Source organism: Ascochyta rabiei, chromosome 3 (genome assembly GCF_004011695.2).
Source record: "Ascochyta rabiei chromosome 3, complete sequence".
Classification (NCBI taxonomy): domain Eukaryota; kingdom Fungi; phylum Ascomycota; class Dothideomycetes; order Pleosporales; family Didymellaceae; genus Ascochyta; species Ascochyta rabiei.
Window position 1 is genome coordinate 729,883 of NC_082407.1, and position 15,229 is coordinate 745,111.

Here is a 15,229-nt window from a genome sequence, read left to right on the forward strand (position 1 = left end):
GACAAATCGCATCCGGTGGAGTCACTGGACCCATCGGTGCGCACGGCAAGGAGATGTTTGGTATTTCTTCCATGTGTTTTCGATTTGCGCATTTCGGCTAATCGCCCGCGAACTGACCGTAAGAAAGCACAAGAACACACTTCGTCCGAACCCGGTGCCATGCCAAAGGTTTCTTAGAGGTATCCTTGGGACACCGCTTTAGGTAAAGTATCTCCACATCTCACTTTCTTCTCCGTCACCCAGGTCACCAGTACTGACCTCCTCTGCCTTGATTACGATGCCCTGCTGCTTGTTCCTCCTGCGATTCTCCATCTTCATCCAGCCGCCCAACCACAACGTAAACAATATACAGGTTACGTTGCAAGCCGCAGTCGCCGCTAAAGTTGGAATGTATTTCGGTGCGAATTCTTCCCTGAACGTTGCAGCAGACACTATACCACCCAGATTACCCAGTCCGACCAGTAGGCCTGTTGTAGCTGCCCGAGCATTCTCATTCAGATTGTTGTTGTTATGCCATGAATGGAACAAGCAGCTGGGGATGTAGGCACCGGCGGCAAGCATGAAGCATGCAAAGTATGCCACACCCTTGTTGGCCACGACGTCGATTGATGCGAGGATGACGAGACCAATGAGCGATACGCACAGCGAGAAAACGATGTGGAGAGTGCGTTCCCGGAAGTAGTCGCTGCTGTACGTGACGCACAGCAACACCACAAAGCCAACGGCATTGGGCGCAACTGTCCAAAGATTGGTCTTGACGACGCTGTATCCAAGCCTTTGCACAATTTGTGGTAGGAAGTTGGAAGTGGTGCTGAAGGCCACTGGGTAAGTAAAAGCGATGATGCACCATGGGATCATCTTCCAACTGCTCCACTCCTTGAAACATTCTCTCATGTTGAAGTCGTGGCTTGCTGAAGAGGAGAGGTCGCGCAGTGTGCGGCGTTCAGCTACAGCTCGCTCGGAATCATTCAAAAACCATGCCGATTGAGGTGTTGCAGGTAACCACGCGAAAGCAATGAGTGCGATCACAACAGTCATCATACCTAGTACCGGTCAGCCATGTCTTGTGTTGGCCATACCATTAATTACCTTCAATGATGAACAGCCACTTCCATCCCGGAATTGTGGCATGGTGAATCTGGAACACACCAAACGATATCAACCCACTAAAGGCTCCAGCGAGCAGTGCACTACCGAAAAAGAGCGCGATTCGGAAACCAAGTTCGCCTCTTGTATAGAACAAAGTAAGGTAGAACACCACACCAGCAAAGAATCCAGCCTCAAAAGCACCTAGCAGCAGGCGAATGACTAGAATGCCAGCAAAGTTCTTCGCAGCACATTGGAACAATGCCATTGCGCCCCAACCAACCATCACTAGATTGCGTTAGTTTCAAGTCCTCGCATTGAGCCGTAAACCATTCTCGGGACGGACAAGGAGGGGGATGTAGTCAGGACTCACAGCTGGGCAACATCACCCTCCCACTCCACTTCTTTGTCAACAAGTTGAGTGGCAAATCGCACAGTCCATTCGGAATATAAAACAACAAGATCAGGAGACTGTACTGCTCGCCAGTGAACCCCAGATCTCTATCCATGCCGTCCGTCTTTGCGTTGCCGAGGTTGCTGCGGTCGACCGAATTGAAGAAATACATCAAAGAGAGGAAAGGCAGTAGGTAGAAGTCGAGTTTGCGGACTGATGGTGTTAGCGGGACTCGGTGAAGAGGGAAAAGGGAAGGTAAGACACCGTATGCGCGCTCAAGAGATTTGTCGATTATGGAAGTTGCGGTGCCTATCCCGTGGTCTTTTTCAAGACTGCTGGTTGACATGCGCTTCTCGTAATCCATGGTGACGACTTGAGCTTGGTGCATCATCTGGAGTAGTGTGCTAAGGCGATGCTCGACAGCTGAGGATGGACGCACGCCTCAGATACGATTGGGTAAATCTCAACAAGGCGATCTGTCGATTGTGACAGCTTGAGTTGGTTATCGACTTCTCAGGTTCGCTAGATATGGTCGTTGCACCACCCCATCATCTTAGAGTTGCACCTCCATCTTTGGGCTTCATACTATCGTCTGCATGATGCAACCAGATCACAAGATGTGGATGTGCATATCCGATAATTGATAGGCTGATAGAGAGTTGCAAAGGGAGAAGATGATAAGAGTGGGGGAGTTCAGCCCGCATGCGGCTAGGTAGCAGAGAAGACGGACGGGAGATGGTGTCACACAGTACGTGCTACACTCCTCTCAACTTCCCGAAGCGGATCGATCTACCGTCTGGCGTTCCGTATGGAGGATTTGCACGATCAGAAGTAACAGTCATGAGAATTGCGGAGTTAATTTTGAGAAAGAGTGAATGCAATTCATTTACGGCAGCATATCGTATGTAACTGTCTGTATCGTGTAGATTGCCTTGAATCAAAACCCAACGCCATAACTATGCTCCAGGGGACCTGCTCACTAAACCGTTCAGCTCTACTGGTCCCTCATAAAACCTTCATAGTAGTCATCCATCCAGTTGACGGCGACCGTGCCGTTCTCTCGACTTCCACTTGCGAACCTGCGCACTGTGCCGACATAGCCGTCAGGACGTACGTTGAGCACTACAACCTCGTTCTCATCGAGTCCATCAAGCCACTTATCCATGACGGTCTGCTTACGGGTGTCCTTGTGGGGCACATCGTCCAGGTAGAACGACCACGCAGACTCACGCAAGATGGGTGGCAGATCCTTGATCTCGATCTCATCGCGGTTCTGATCTGTGACGAGAGCGTATGTGAAGGTGCCGCTGACGGGCGTGTAGCGCTCTGGAATGACGAACTGGTCATGCGGTGCTGCAAGTGGTGGCTGCATAGTGTACGAAGCGTTGGCTGCGGCGGTAATGCGGCCAACGTAGGAGCCTATACCGGACTGCTGTTGGCAAACCGTCTCCAGGAAAGGCATGGCTGCCAGGACGTTGTGGCAGAAGAAGTAAATGCGGAACTGTCCGAGTGCAGGGATATCGGTCTGGATATCAATAGGATTCGAGTCAATGAAGCGTGTGACCTTGGCCGGAGGAAGGAGGAAACCTGGTGTGAGGTGACCTCGAGTGTACCCTTTAACGGGGACGTTCACGATGTTTGGCGTGTAGCTGACCCCGTAACCAGAAATGAAAGCAACGTTCTTGGTGAAGTTTGCAGCGAGGGCCGCTGGGTCGCCCTCGTGAAAGGCATTGGCATGTTCGTAATCGAAGTCAATGAGATCCTGAGCGATCTTCTTGCGTTCCTGCTCGTAACTTTCCAGCAGACTAGGCTTGGCAAGGCCACGAACTGCGAAATTCATCTTCCATGCCAGGTTCCACGAGTCGTGTATCGACGTGTTCATACCCTGTGCAGCCTTGGGCGAATGCGTATGACTAGCGTCTCCAGCGATGAATACTCTTCGCTCGTCATCAGTGAACTTGGAAGCTACCCTCTGTCCAATCTTATAGCGCCCGAACCATTCAACACTTTTCCACTCCAACCTGTAAGGCTGTAGAATGGCTCGTGCACGGCTCTGTACGAATTCCTGGGGAGTTTGTTCGCCTGCCGACACGGCTTCTTCTGAGCCTGGTCGAAGTTCGATGTATAGTCGCGTCAACCCACGTTCTCGTGGAATCATCAGGACCGAGCCCAAGGTCTCTGACTGAATGACCACCTTGCTCCAGATGTCTGGAAAGTCCGTGTCTAGCACACCATCCAGAACACCCCATACATCGTCAGAGGAAGCTCCGACGGGCGTCGAGCCTGGGATAGCCTTTCGCACCTTCGAGTGGGCGCCGTCACAACCGACAACGTATCGAGTTGCGAACGACTTCTTAGCCTGGTTCACGTCCTGCTTACAGCAGACGGTCAACGGGCGTATCATTTGCGGCGTGTACTCGAGGCTTTCGAAGGCTGTGTTGCGCAGCACGGTGGTGCCTCGTTCCCGAAGGTCGTCTTCGAAAACAGCTTCCACCATGCCCTGATGGACCAACAAGATGTACGGATCGAGGAGGTCAACCACAGGCGGGTAGTGGATCTCGCGTCCTGTTCGGTGCAGCGACTCGTGGGTCGAGGACTTCCAGAAGGAAATGTCGTATATCTTGACACCCTTTCGCAGGAGGGGCTCGGCGATACGCATTTGGCGCAAGGTCTCGATGGTCTTGGGCTGGATGCCATCGGCACGGCCAGTCGACGTACGGTCTGGTCGATCATCGATGATCCTTGTCTTGATGCCGTATCTCACGAGGTTGTCGCTGCGGCGATTAGCTTCCCTTGCATGAACCGACGGGTACACATTGCAGCCTACGCAAGCATGAGACCAGCAGGTCCAGCGCCAACAACCAGCACATCGCTCATGAAGCTTGCATAGTCATCGTCTTTGGTATAGGAAAACTGCGAGGCAGTGTCGAAACTACTGCCCGACGAACGAGAGTCGATGGAGTTAACAGTGAGTCCCGGGGCCATTTTCTGGAGCTTGGAACGACCAGTTGGCGATGTTCTTCGAGAGGGAGGCGACGTCTGGTCAGATCCTGAGCGCTTCATGAGGCTCCATAGTGAGGGAGACATGCTATAAGGCTGGCCGTTTCTATTGTTCGTCCGCTAAGCTCGAAAATGGGGGTACCGGAGAGACTCGAGAGGGGCAAGCGTTCGAGCATCTGCTCGAGGTCTGCCCATTTCCAGCTGATGTAGGGCTGTCATGGTATGATCCAAGAGCTCCGTAGCAGCGAAATTCTTTTCGCGAGGTCCCAACCCATGAGCTGACCGTTACAGGGAATTGCCCTTCAGCGAAAACGGTGCATTAGAAGTTGTTTTGGGTAACAGATGGAGGGTGCTTCTCACCGAGGCTAGAACCCCACCTTTCATTTGGCAAGCCAGCTCTACGCTCCACTGTCGTTCCGTTTCTACGCGCACGGACAGCCGACCACGGAATCATCTGCAGGTTGCACTTGCACTCTTGCTAGGTAGACTCTTATCTTGTCAATTCGGTTGCAAACGATGTAAGGTCGGGGACGAAGCGTGCTGCTATCGCTTCGCGTTCCCATCTAGGACCATCTCACCTGCACCAACCTCGCCATGGCCGCCTCCGAGGTGCCGCACTGGCTGCAGACCGTTCACAAGAAACGTCTCGCACGCGAGAATGCCATTGACAGCTTTCTTGACTCACGCAAAACTCGATCCGAGGTAGCTTTGCCCCTGGAGAAGCTCCCGACAAGCAGTTGACGGCACACTAGATACCGGTACTGCAGCTCGACGCTTCTGGAAGCACTCAAAGCAGTCCCGGGGCTGTTACAGACTTTGATGGCGTCGGCGACACCCTGCAAGCGATTGCTTCTGGCGCTGTGAGCGCGTCAACGCTGTGCGCTGCCCACGTCTACCGGTAGGCTCCGTGCGCAACTCCATGTGATCGTACCATTCTCACGCCATGTCCACACAGGGCAATTGATGCTCACAGACGTGTACTGTTCTCTCCTCACACCAAGACCCGGGCCACATCACTGACGAGCGTAGACGAACTGGCATGTTTAGCTCTATGATGGTCCGCGAGCTTCTGGCTGATCTGGGCAGCCTTACCGAGATTTTATTCGACCAAGCCACGAAACAGGCAATCGAGCTGGATAAGCATTTTGAAAAACATGGCAAACTCGTGGGACCCTTGCATGGTATCTGCATGACTTTGAAGGATCAATTCGACGTCAAGGGATTCGACAGTACCCTTGGGTATGTTGGGCGTGCTTTCAAACCAGCCGTGCAGGACTGTGTTTTGGTGTCGCTCCTGAAGCAGATGGGAGCCATCATCATCGCGAAAACAAACATTCCCCAGTCAATCATGGTACGTCACCGGCACGAGGCCTCCCGTTCCGGCCCGCGTATCCATACGTAGTCGCAGGGCTTATTCTTCTTCTTGCAGTGGTGTGAAACTGACAATCCGCTATGGGGACTCACTGTGCATCCGAGAAATCCCGACTTTACCCCTGGAGGCTCCACGGGCGGCGAAGGCACCCTCTTGTCATTGAGAGGCACGGTAGTTGGATGGGGAACGGACATCGGCGGCAGCATTCGCATACCGTCCCATATGAACGGCTTGTATGGGCTGAAGCCGAGTGTAAGCTAGACTCTACGGGCAAACTGCTCGTACATTCTTTTTCTGTGGCCTGCTGATAGCAAAACCAGAGTACTCGTTTACCATACCAAGGTGTACCGGTATCGACAGATGGTCAGGAGCATGTCCCATCTGTGATTGGGCCGATGAGTCGATGCATCGACTCGCTGGTAGCTGTAAGTAAAGCCGTCATTGATGCGAAACCCTGGGATTATGATCCAAAGTGCGTTCCAATACCCTGGCGGCAAGACCTTTTCGAAGACGCGCAATCTCGCCCGTTGCGCATTGCTATCATGACAGACGACGGTGTAGTTCGACCACATCCGCCTGTAGCGCGTGTGTTGGAGGATGTCGTGGCAAAACTTAAGCGAGCCGGCCATGACATAGTGTCTTGGAATCCAGGCAGACTGCATCAGGAATGCATCGACATCATGGATCAATACTACACAGCCGACGGATGCGAGGACATTCGGCGAGACATCGAGGCCGCCGGCGAGCCTTGCATTCCACATGTTGAGGCGCTGATCAACAAGGGCAAGCCTATATCCGTCTACTCGTATTGGCAACTGAACAAGCAGAAAGTTGCAGCACAGAAGCGGTTTCTAGATCTCTGGAAGTCGACGAAAAGTGCAAAAACAGGGGAAGAGATTGACGTCCTCCTTACCCCTGTTATGCCTCACTCCGCAGTTCCACATCGCAAGTGTCGATGGGTTGGATATACGAAGGTCTTCAATTTCGTCGACTATCCCGCAGTTGTCATACCTGCTGGTCGGGTTTCAAAAGAGTTGGATGGCGAGGCATCGACAAATCCGAATGCTTACAAACCCAGAAACCCATTGGATGAATGGAATTGGAACCTATATGATGTGGATGCAATGGATGGCATGCCGATTGGTGTGCAAGTTGTTGCGCGCCGACTTAACGAGGAGAGAGTGTTGGGAGCTGCTAAGGCTATCGACCACGTCCTGAAGTGCTCTTGACTTTTTGTTATACCGACAAACGGATGTGCGACACGAGATCGTCATCGCCATCAGGCTCAAGCCCAGGCGCCTACACCGTGCACAGCACTATAAGTTAATGGTTCAATGATAAACAGTCGAGTTTCAGCCAGCGTTTTTCTACATTTGTTTAATAAGACCTCTTGAGCAGTTTCATGCCGGACTAGACTCATCATGACAATCGCTTGATGGTAGCAGACTTGCGAGCGCTAGTCAGATACGATGAACGACACAATCGCCGCCAGCGGTTTTTAGAACGGCATCTGAACATGAGCTAACACACAAGCATCCGCCAACCAGGGTTGGAGGATTCAAGACCCGCCCCCACTTTACAACTGCCCACCTCTCCGTCTGCGTAAGTTCAAGCATAAGCGGGGTGACTGTTTACTCTCCCAAACAGTGCTTTCAAGCTTGCTCTGCATGCCCTTCCGTTGTTTCGTACCACCACGACTTCTGCCTCACCTTCAGCATAACGTTACGACACAGACCAGGCTTAGACTCCAGCAGAATGGGCAAGAAGAAGGTTCTCGTGAGCTATGGTGTTGACATAGACGCAGTGAGTATTGCTACTTGCGTCTGAATCAGTCAATGCTGACAGTTCCGTAGGTCGCAGGTTGGCTTGGGTCGTACGGAGGAGAAGACTCCACCAGTGATATCAGCAGAGGTCTCTGGGCTGGAACAGTAGGAACGCAACGCTTGCTAAAGCTGTAAGTCCGGCCGACAAACTCCACTTGAGCGGAGCTTACCTACATCATGCAGCTTTGAAAGAAACAATATCAAAGCAACGTGGTTCATTCCTGGTACGATCATCTCGTGTTTCCCCCTAGACTTCAATCCTGCGAGATTACATGCTAATGATTCAGGCCATACCCTGGACACGTTTCCCGAAGATTGCGCTGCTGTACGAGATGCAGGGCATGAAATTGGTCTGCATGGCTATTCACACGAAAATCCAGCGGACATGACATTCGAGCAGCAACGAGATGTCCTCGACAAAACCTACAAACAGCTCACAGAGTTCTGCGGAAAACCACCTCGTGGCTCAGTGGCGCCATGGTGGGAAACATCAGCAGAAGGCACTGACTTGCTTCTCTCCTATGGCATCGAGTACGATCACAGCATGTCTCACGAAGACCACAAGTGCTACTGGCTACGCACAGGTGACGAGTGGACTAAGATCGATTACTCAAAGAACGCGGTTGACTGGATGAAGCCGCTCACCAAAGGCAAGGAGACAGGGCTTGTAGAGATCCCAGGCTCATGGTACATCGATGACCTTCCACCGATGATGTTCATGAAAAAGAGCGCGAACTCACATGGCTGGGTGAACCCGCGCGACGTCGAGCAGATTTGGATGGACCACTTTGACTATTTTTACAGGGAGTACGATGAGTTTGTTTTTCCTATGACGATCCATCCAGATGTTAGTGGAAGGCCGCATGTAATTCTCATGCACGAGAGGATCATTGAACACATCAACAAGCATGAAGGTGTTGAGTGGGTGACGATGGAGCAGATGGCGGACGACTTCAAGAAGAACAATCCGTTACCGAAGGATGCGAAGGTGCCTGCACCACCTGGCGAAATCCTGAGACAGCAGAAGGAGGGTAAAGCATACTCTTTGATTGAGTACAATGGACCGACGGAGTTCAAGTAGCACAACATGTGAAAGTACCAGACAATGACTTCTAGATCTGTCAATGTAATGTGCCTTGCTCTATCTGTCGTGCTTTGGAACAACTTCGAGTCTGGCCCGAAAAGGGAAAACCCTTCTTCTCTTTATGAATTTGCACTAGAGCTCCTGCTGCAAGTTCCTGCACCAACAGTCAAAAATCTAGTACTTGAGCAGCAGCTATGACCTATAGAAATCGAGAGTGTAACAGTCTCTCGATCGATGGTCGGAAATGTCGGAAATGTCGGAACAAAAGCTTAAGTCCCCCACTCTTAAACAATGAGCATGTCCCGCCAACCGTAGCTATATGAGCAACCACCACTCTGCAATCTCAAGTGCATCGACCAATCTTTCGGCCCGCCGCTAGCCCGATAAGCTGAGGTTGCCGTAGATGAGAGCGGATCTGTCAGCGCGATGTCACGCGCCCTGGCCATCGATAGGTGGGCAAGATGGTGGCAAGCAGAAACGGAGTGGGAGTGCAGCATTGATGATAACATATTCGCAGCGTCTTCATACTTCACACGTGTGGTCCGACATCCTGAACATCGTTGCTCATAGTTTTTGACGTGGGTTCAACATTTGAGTTGGACAAATCATTGACATCATGGCGCCGTCGAAACCAGAAGTCATCCAGCAGAAGCAAAGAGATGCGGCGAGCAAGCTCGATGTAGGCACTCTACCGCAACCGCAACCGCAACCACCGTCGAAAGCTAATTAATGTACGAAGGTCATCGTAGTTGGTGCTGGCCTCGGTGGCCTAGGAGCAGCCATCTCCATCCTCCTGGAAGGCCACAATGTCCAGATTCTCGAAGTAGCAGCAGAAATCGGCGAGATTGGAGCGGGAATCCAATGTCTCCCCAACTCCACGCGCGTCCTCATCTCCTGGGGGCTGGAGGATGCACTTTCAAAACTTGCCACTACGCCGAGGCTGTGCAATATGATCGGGTGGAAGGGCCAGAAGATCTCAGAGATGGACTTTCATGAGTACGAAGCACAGTGTGGAACGCCGTTCTGGGACTTTCACCGCGCAAATTTGCATATGGCACTTCTCGAGCGGGCAATTGAGCTGGGCGCGAAGCTGACGACGAACTCGAGAGTTGTAGATATCGAGTACGAGTCAAGCGGGGACTCGACAAGAGCTATTGCTGTGTGTTCAGATGGCAAGAGACATATGGCTGATCTGGTTGTTGGGGCTGATGGTATCAACTCGAAATGCAGAGAGATATTGCTGGGCCACGAAGATCCACCACTGTTGACTGGTGATCTGGCGTACAGATTGTTGTTGGACACAGAGCAGATGGTTAAGGATCCTGAATTGAGGAGTTTCGTTGAAGATCCTCAAGTCAACTACTGGATTGGACCTGATGCACATGCTGGTACAGTCAACTGTCTTCTTCACCCACATTACGAAACTGACAAGATCCAGTCAACTACGTTCTGCGTGGCGGCAAATTGTTCAACATGGTCCTTCTTGTCCCCGACGACATGCCCGCAGGTGCCAACACTCTCGCCGGCAACGTCGAAGAGATGCGCGCGCTCTACGCAGACTGGGACCCACGCATCCCCAAACTCCTTGCCCTATGTAAAGACGTCTTCAAGTGGCGTCTCATGATTCGCCCTGGGCTAGACCCAACATGGTCACATCCCTCGGCCGCGTTCACTATCCTGGGCGATGCTGCGCATGCAACATTACCGTATCTTGCGTCTGGTGCGGGAATGAGCATTGAGGATGGTCATGTGCTGGGTCTATGTCTTGGCGCGATCAAGAACAAAAGCACCTTCGAAAAGAAGAAAGCACTGAATATCTACGAGCGGTGTCGTCGGGAGCGCACTGAGCGCGTTGTTTCAAGAGGCAACCGCCAGCAATACCTTTACCACGTGCATGACGGCGAGGAGCAACAAGAGCGCGATCGTTTGCTCGGCGAATTCGCGAAATTTAACGGTAAGGGAAAGATAGAGAGAGAACAGTATGAAGCTGCTGGGCTTGATGTGGAGATGGATCCATTAGCTTGGAGGTGGGGTGGTGTTGGAAGCTGGTTGTTGACGTATGTTTGTGAGGAAGATGTCAAGAGGAGGACGGCAGAAGTTGAGGCGGAGGAGAAATCTCCAATTCCCAGGACAGTAAGTCAAGAGAGCGTGAGAGCGGTATTGTAAAGGTGATACAAGTGAGATTCAACGAGTAGTTTTGTAGTCGAATTATCATAAACAATGACTTTTGTCGGCCTACCTACTCTATTCGCGCACGCGAGCATTTGCTAGCGTGGATTACATCAGCCATTCCGCGTCAAAGCGTCACTCTTTCACAGCGTCACAAGTCTGGTAGTTTCGAAGGTTTAGAGTGTCTATGTCTTGAGAGGTCTCATCATCGGTTTTGCAGCCAGGACACCAGAACGTTTAACTAAACTTCACCAACAGCCATGTCCGGACCAGCGGATATCGCCGTGGTTTCTTTCGACCGTTTCATTCATGGCGATGACGATGACAGGCGTGCAGTGGCGAAGCAGCTGTACAATGCATTTTCAACCGTCGGTTGGGTGTACCTCAAGGATCACGGTATACCACAAGCACGAGTTGATGAAATCTTTAGTCTTGTGCGTCACGCAAATTGTATGGCACCATGACGGCAACATACTGACAGCTTTCAGGCAAAAACCTTCTTCGATCAGCCTTTGCAGGAAAAACTCAGATGGCGACTTCAAGATGCTGAGCTGAACCAAGGCTATACAGCCGATGGCGATGAGGCAAACGGCGGCGTTGACCACAAAGAATGTTATGAGCACCGCCGTTTTGCAAATCCATGCTGCCCGGCCGATGCTGACCTACCTGACTTTCGCAAGACGGTCGATGATTTTTACGCACAATGCCTGTCGCTAGGTCTCAATGTTCTTAAGTGCCTGGCGATAGCCATGGACCTTGGCGAAAACTTCTTCGAAAACATCACAAAAAGAGCAGACCCGCAACTGCGACTGCTTCACTATCCAGCTATCGAGAAGAAGATTGTAGAGCAGCAAGGACATGCTCGTATTATCCCCCATACTGATTTTGGACTATGCACATTGCTCTTCCAGGACTCTGTTGGCGGCCTTGAAGTCGACCCCTTCCATACTGGCGACTTTAAGCCTGCACTACCCGTATCTGGCACTGTCCTTATCAATATCGCCGACCTCATGCAGCGACTTACAAACGACCGGTGTCGAAGTACAATGCACCGAGTCGTGAGCCCGCAAATGTCGGGTGACATGCTGCCCTCGAGGTATTCAATGCCATTTTTCATCCATCCGGACCCAGAAGCTATGATCGATCCCATCATCAAAGAGAAGGGAGAGGTCAAGAGGTACGAGCCTGTTAATGCTGGGGAGTGGCGAATCTACAACACACGAAAGAACTACACAAGCTTGTCGGCAGCTGCAGCTTAAGCACCGACAGCGATAGCTATGATATTGTGACGCGGATCTAATGTCTGCCGCTTTTGGATTCACAGATGTAAATTTAGATGTCAATTGTAAAATGCTACACGTTGACCACAGGTCGCCAAAGAGCTTTTGTTTCAGGTCAAGCCACCAGGCACGTCTAGCACATCCCTTGCCGAATCGCCAGTTTTACAAGGCTTTGTTTGCGAATACAATTTCGCCTTACAGCAGCCTTGCGCCACCTTACCAGTTGTGATGCGTCGCGAAAGCAATGTTCATGCCTGCTGTTTGCGTCGAAGTATATCTCCTCTGCTCTTCATTTCTGATAGGTCTGAGTTAACGCCTCTGTATTTCCCGTTTTCCTTCATTATACCACCTTCGTTCAGAAGATGAATCCGCGAATTTTGCAGCGGGATGCTAGCTGCCCGAATGGCGGTGTCTTCTACAGTTGTCACAAAGGCTTCGTAGGGTGCTGTTTGGTCGAGGCATGCAATCCTGGTGTTGGATGTCCAGCAGACAAGGACATGACACCTAACAAATGTAGTTAAGATCTGATGCGAAAGAACTGCAAGAGCAGTAACCTGACTACAATCAGCTCCCAGTCTAAACGCGTCGACCTCGATAGCGACCTCGACACCAACTTCGTCGAGACCCGTAATAAGCACCACAATGCCACCAATTGCAACCACAGTCCTTGTTGCGTCGATCGCAAGCCCAACGAGCCAAGTAACAATGACAAAAAGCTCAGCACCGACAGCATCTTCAGACAACCGGAACCAGCACAAGAGCGAAAATGCGGTTCCAGCAGCTGCCATTGTTGGTGCAGTGTTGGGAGGTATTATCCTCGTCGCGATTATTGTGGGTCTCCTCTGCTGCATACGCCGCTGCAGATATACAAAAGCCTATAAAGCGGCAGTCTATCCCTCGCCGCATGTTGGTAGTGATATGTCGCCGCAGCTTCCCGGTAAGTACCACAGTGCGTTGAGTGACGTGACAGCCGCATACTGATTGGATTCAGAGTACGATGAATCGAGACTCACGAGGTTTGCTAACTCAACGGAAAATAAGCAGAGGTTTATCCATCATTTGGACGGTAGAGAGATTGTGCTGGCGGCTGAAATGGACGAGGCCTCACCAAGACATCTGGTATGTGCTGAACTATCTGCTAGTAATGGCAGCGTACGTAACGTTTGACGCTGGAGATGTTGTAGGAAGTCGCAGCAAAAGCAACGGCGTTGATGGTCGGAAACAGGTGTAGAATGTGGATAAGGTCGTATGAGACGATAGTCTCGCTAGAATTTAGGCTCTCTAGTAGAAATTAGAGATAGCTGAACCTATAATTACCCAGATTCCACACTTACACTTGCCAGAGACGGAGACTCGGGGAAGGCGCGGTGAACGGAGTGCACGTGACCGTGATCCACTGCTGCCCAACCCGTGCATCATACGAAGTAGCAGCCATGGGAATGGATTTTTGTTATCCCGCCCTGACACTTCTATGCCCACGCCTAAAAACACAGCTTCTACCTGCTGCACTCTGCTCGTTAATAACCTGGCCGCCTAGGCGCAACTCGACAAAGCCCCGCTGACGTCACTTTCAACTTTCAAAGCTCTGAGCAGTTTTGCATCTTCCAAAGCCTTGGTCAACTTCGCAATCCGCCCAATACAACCGAAATATATCACAACAGCATGTCTGAACAAGATGCGACAGCTGCAGGTGCGCAGCCCAAGAGCTTACCCCGCTACTTTCGCAACGATGCACCGTTGGAACGACGAGACCCTCACAAGCAACTGTTAGCGTCGCTAGATCGACTGATAACCGAACATCCACCACACAAAATCCCGCCCGGCGGCGGGCTATACTACGGACCCATTTCTGTGGCTTACTTGTTCTATGCACTTCATCTCGAGTACCCGGATCTCAAGCTCGACGACTACCCACTGAATACATGGTCTGCAGCATACATCGAGCAGGCGCAAGCCAATATCAAAACGTTCTCACCCCCCTCACCGGATAATTGTGGCATATCAAGCGACATCACATCGTTACTGGCCTTGTATGCCGTGACCGCGAAAGACAAAGACACCGTCCGGGAACTCTGCGATCTTGCGGCAGTATTGATTGAGCCAGAAGCAGCCAACGAGTGGTTGTATGGTCGTGCTGGCTATCTGTACATGCTTCGATTGGTCCGCGGAGCCTTCAAAGACAGCAAAGAGATCACAGAGCTCATCGAAGATACAGCTGATGAGGTGATTGCGAACATTATAGATAGCCCTCGACCATGGAAGTGGCATGGCAAAGCATATGTTGGGGCCGTGCACGGTGCAATTGGAATCATCACTCAGATCGTGCTTACCGACAAATCATGGGCGCCAAAGCTGCAGGCCGAGTTGACCGTTCTTCTCAGCTATCAGTACGAGAGTGGCAACTTTCCGTCGTCGCTCCCGCCGGGAAAGGACCGTCTTGTACAAGTCTGCCACGGCGCGCCGGGAATCGTTTCCTCCCTTCTCTCTATTCGACCGTATTTCCCTGATCTTGTGGACCGCATCGATAAGGTCATATCGAAAGCCAGGGACTGTATATGGGAGCGAGGTCTATTGACAAAAGAGCCCTGTTTGTGTCACGGCGCCACCGGCAATGCTTTGGCTCTGGAAGGTGAACAGTTTGAGCACTTCATGACTTACACAACAGGCCATGAGATCAAGTCTATGGCAAAAGATCACATGCTAGAGAAATCGGATGACCCTTCAGCGCTATGGTGCGGTGAAGCTGGGCGTGCTTGGGCTTGGGCGGTGGCCGATAAGGGATTGGCGAAGAGGCTTCTTGGCTATAACGATATTTGAGTCTATGCACGAACGAGTGTAAGTAGGCCAAGACCCAGGTACCTCTGATACGGCTATTATGATCTACAATCTGCAAGGTCGTTTGCTATCAGAAAGATTAGTCTGTCCCACAGGTGTACAGTGCTAGCATCTGCGGCTTGCTGCATGAAGATGAATGTCCTTTTCCAATAACAATCTCAGGTTATCACCTAAAATGTTACTGAG

The 15,229-nt window shown here is 51.4% G+C and overlaps 7 protein-coding genes across 8 annotated transcripts; 5 read left to right on the plus strand and 2 right to left on the minus strand.

Annotated features, from left to right (window-relative positions):
* Nucleotides 1-198: 198 nt before the first annotated feature.
* On the minus strand, nucleotides 199-1,844 carry EKO05_0001888 (uncharacterized protein; the record flags this gene model as incomplete). The annotated part of the gene is made up of 4 exons (XM_059635792.1): nucleotides 199-1,043; nucleotides 1,090-1,374; nucleotides 1,460-1,693; nucleotides 1,745-1,844. The coding sequence occupies 4 exons, from the start codon at nucleotides 1,842-1,844 to the stop codon at nucleotides 199-201; spliced, it is 1,464 nt and encodes a 487-aa protein (XP_059491775.1).
* Nucleotides 1,845-2,474: 630 nt separating this feature from the next.
* EKO05_0001889 (uncharacterized protein) lies at nucleotides 2,475-4,567 on the minus strand (the record flags this gene model as incomplete). The annotated part of the gene is made up of 2 exons (XM_038942309.1): nucleotides 2,475-4,254; nucleotides 4,308-4,567. The coding sequence occupies 2 exons, from the start codon at nucleotides 4,565-4,567 to the stop codon at nucleotides 2,475-2,477; spliced, it is 2,040 nt and encodes a 679-aa protein (XP_038795355.1).
* Nucleotides 4,568-5,074: 507 nt separating this feature from the next.
* Nucleotides 5,075-7,081, plus strand: EKO05_0001890 (Amidase; the record flags this gene model as incomplete). The annotated part of the gene is made up of 5 exons (XM_038942314.1): nucleotides 5,075-5,182; nucleotides 5,233-5,378; nucleotides 5,510-5,831; nucleotides 5,883-6,104; nucleotides 6,173-7,081. The coding sequence occupies 5 exons, from the start codon at nucleotides 5,075-5,077 to the stop codon at nucleotides 7,079-7,081; spliced, it is 1,707 nt and encodes a 568-aa protein (XP_038795356.1).
* Nucleotides 7,082-7,607: 526 nt separating this feature from the next.
* Nucleotides 7,608-8,756, plus strand: EKO05_0001891 (uncharacterized protein; the record flags this gene model as incomplete). Its single annotated transcript, XM_038942268.1, has 4 exons — nucleotides 7,608-7,655; nucleotides 7,706-7,806; nucleotides 7,859-7,899; nucleotides 7,963-8,756. The coding sequence occupies 4 exons, from the start codon at nucleotides 7,608-7,610 to the stop codon at nucleotides 8,754-8,756; spliced, it is 984 nt and encodes a 327-aa protein (XP_038795357.1).
* Nucleotides 8,757-9,375: 619 nt separating this feature from the next.
* EKO05_0001892 (Salicylate 1-monooxygenase) lies at nucleotides 9,376-10,925 on the plus strand (the record flags this gene model as incomplete). 2 transcript variants are annotated; one of them, XM_038942206.1, is made up of 3 exons in its annotated part: nucleotides 9,376-9,438; nucleotides 9,499-10,147; nucleotides 10,198-10,925. In XM_038942206.1, 3 exons carry the CDS (start codon nucleotides 9,376-9,378, stop codon nucleotides 10,923-10,925), a joined length of 1,440 nt encoding a protein of 479 aa, XP_038795358.1. The 2 variants fall into 2 exon arrangements, with proteins under 2 accessions (XP_038795358.1, XP_059491776.1); XM_059635793.1 differs by having other exon boundaries at nucleotides 9,499-10,925.
* A 263-nt stretch (nucleotides 10,926-11,188) lies between these two features.
* Nucleotides 11,189-12,187, plus strand: EKO05_0001893 (uncharacterized protein; the record flags this gene model as incomplete). The annotated part of the gene is made up of 2 exons (XM_038942204.1): nucleotides 11,189-11,362; nucleotides 11,417-12,187. The coding sequence occupies 2 exons, from the start codon at nucleotides 11,189-11,191 to the stop codon at nucleotides 12,185-12,187; spliced, it is 945 nt and encodes a 314-aa protein (XP_038795359.1).
* Nucleotides 12,188-13,870: 1,683 nt separating this feature from the next.
* On the plus strand, nucleotides 13,871-15,025 carry EKO05_0001894 (uncharacterized protein; the record flags this gene model as incomplete). Its single annotated transcript, XM_038946807.1, has 1 exon — nucleotides 13,871-15,025. One exon carries the CDS (start codon nucleotides 13,871-13,873, stop codon nucleotides 15,023-15,025), a length of 1,155 nt encoding a protein of 384 aa, XP_038795361.1.
* Between the last annotated feature and the right edge of the window lie 204 nt (nucleotides 15,026-15,229).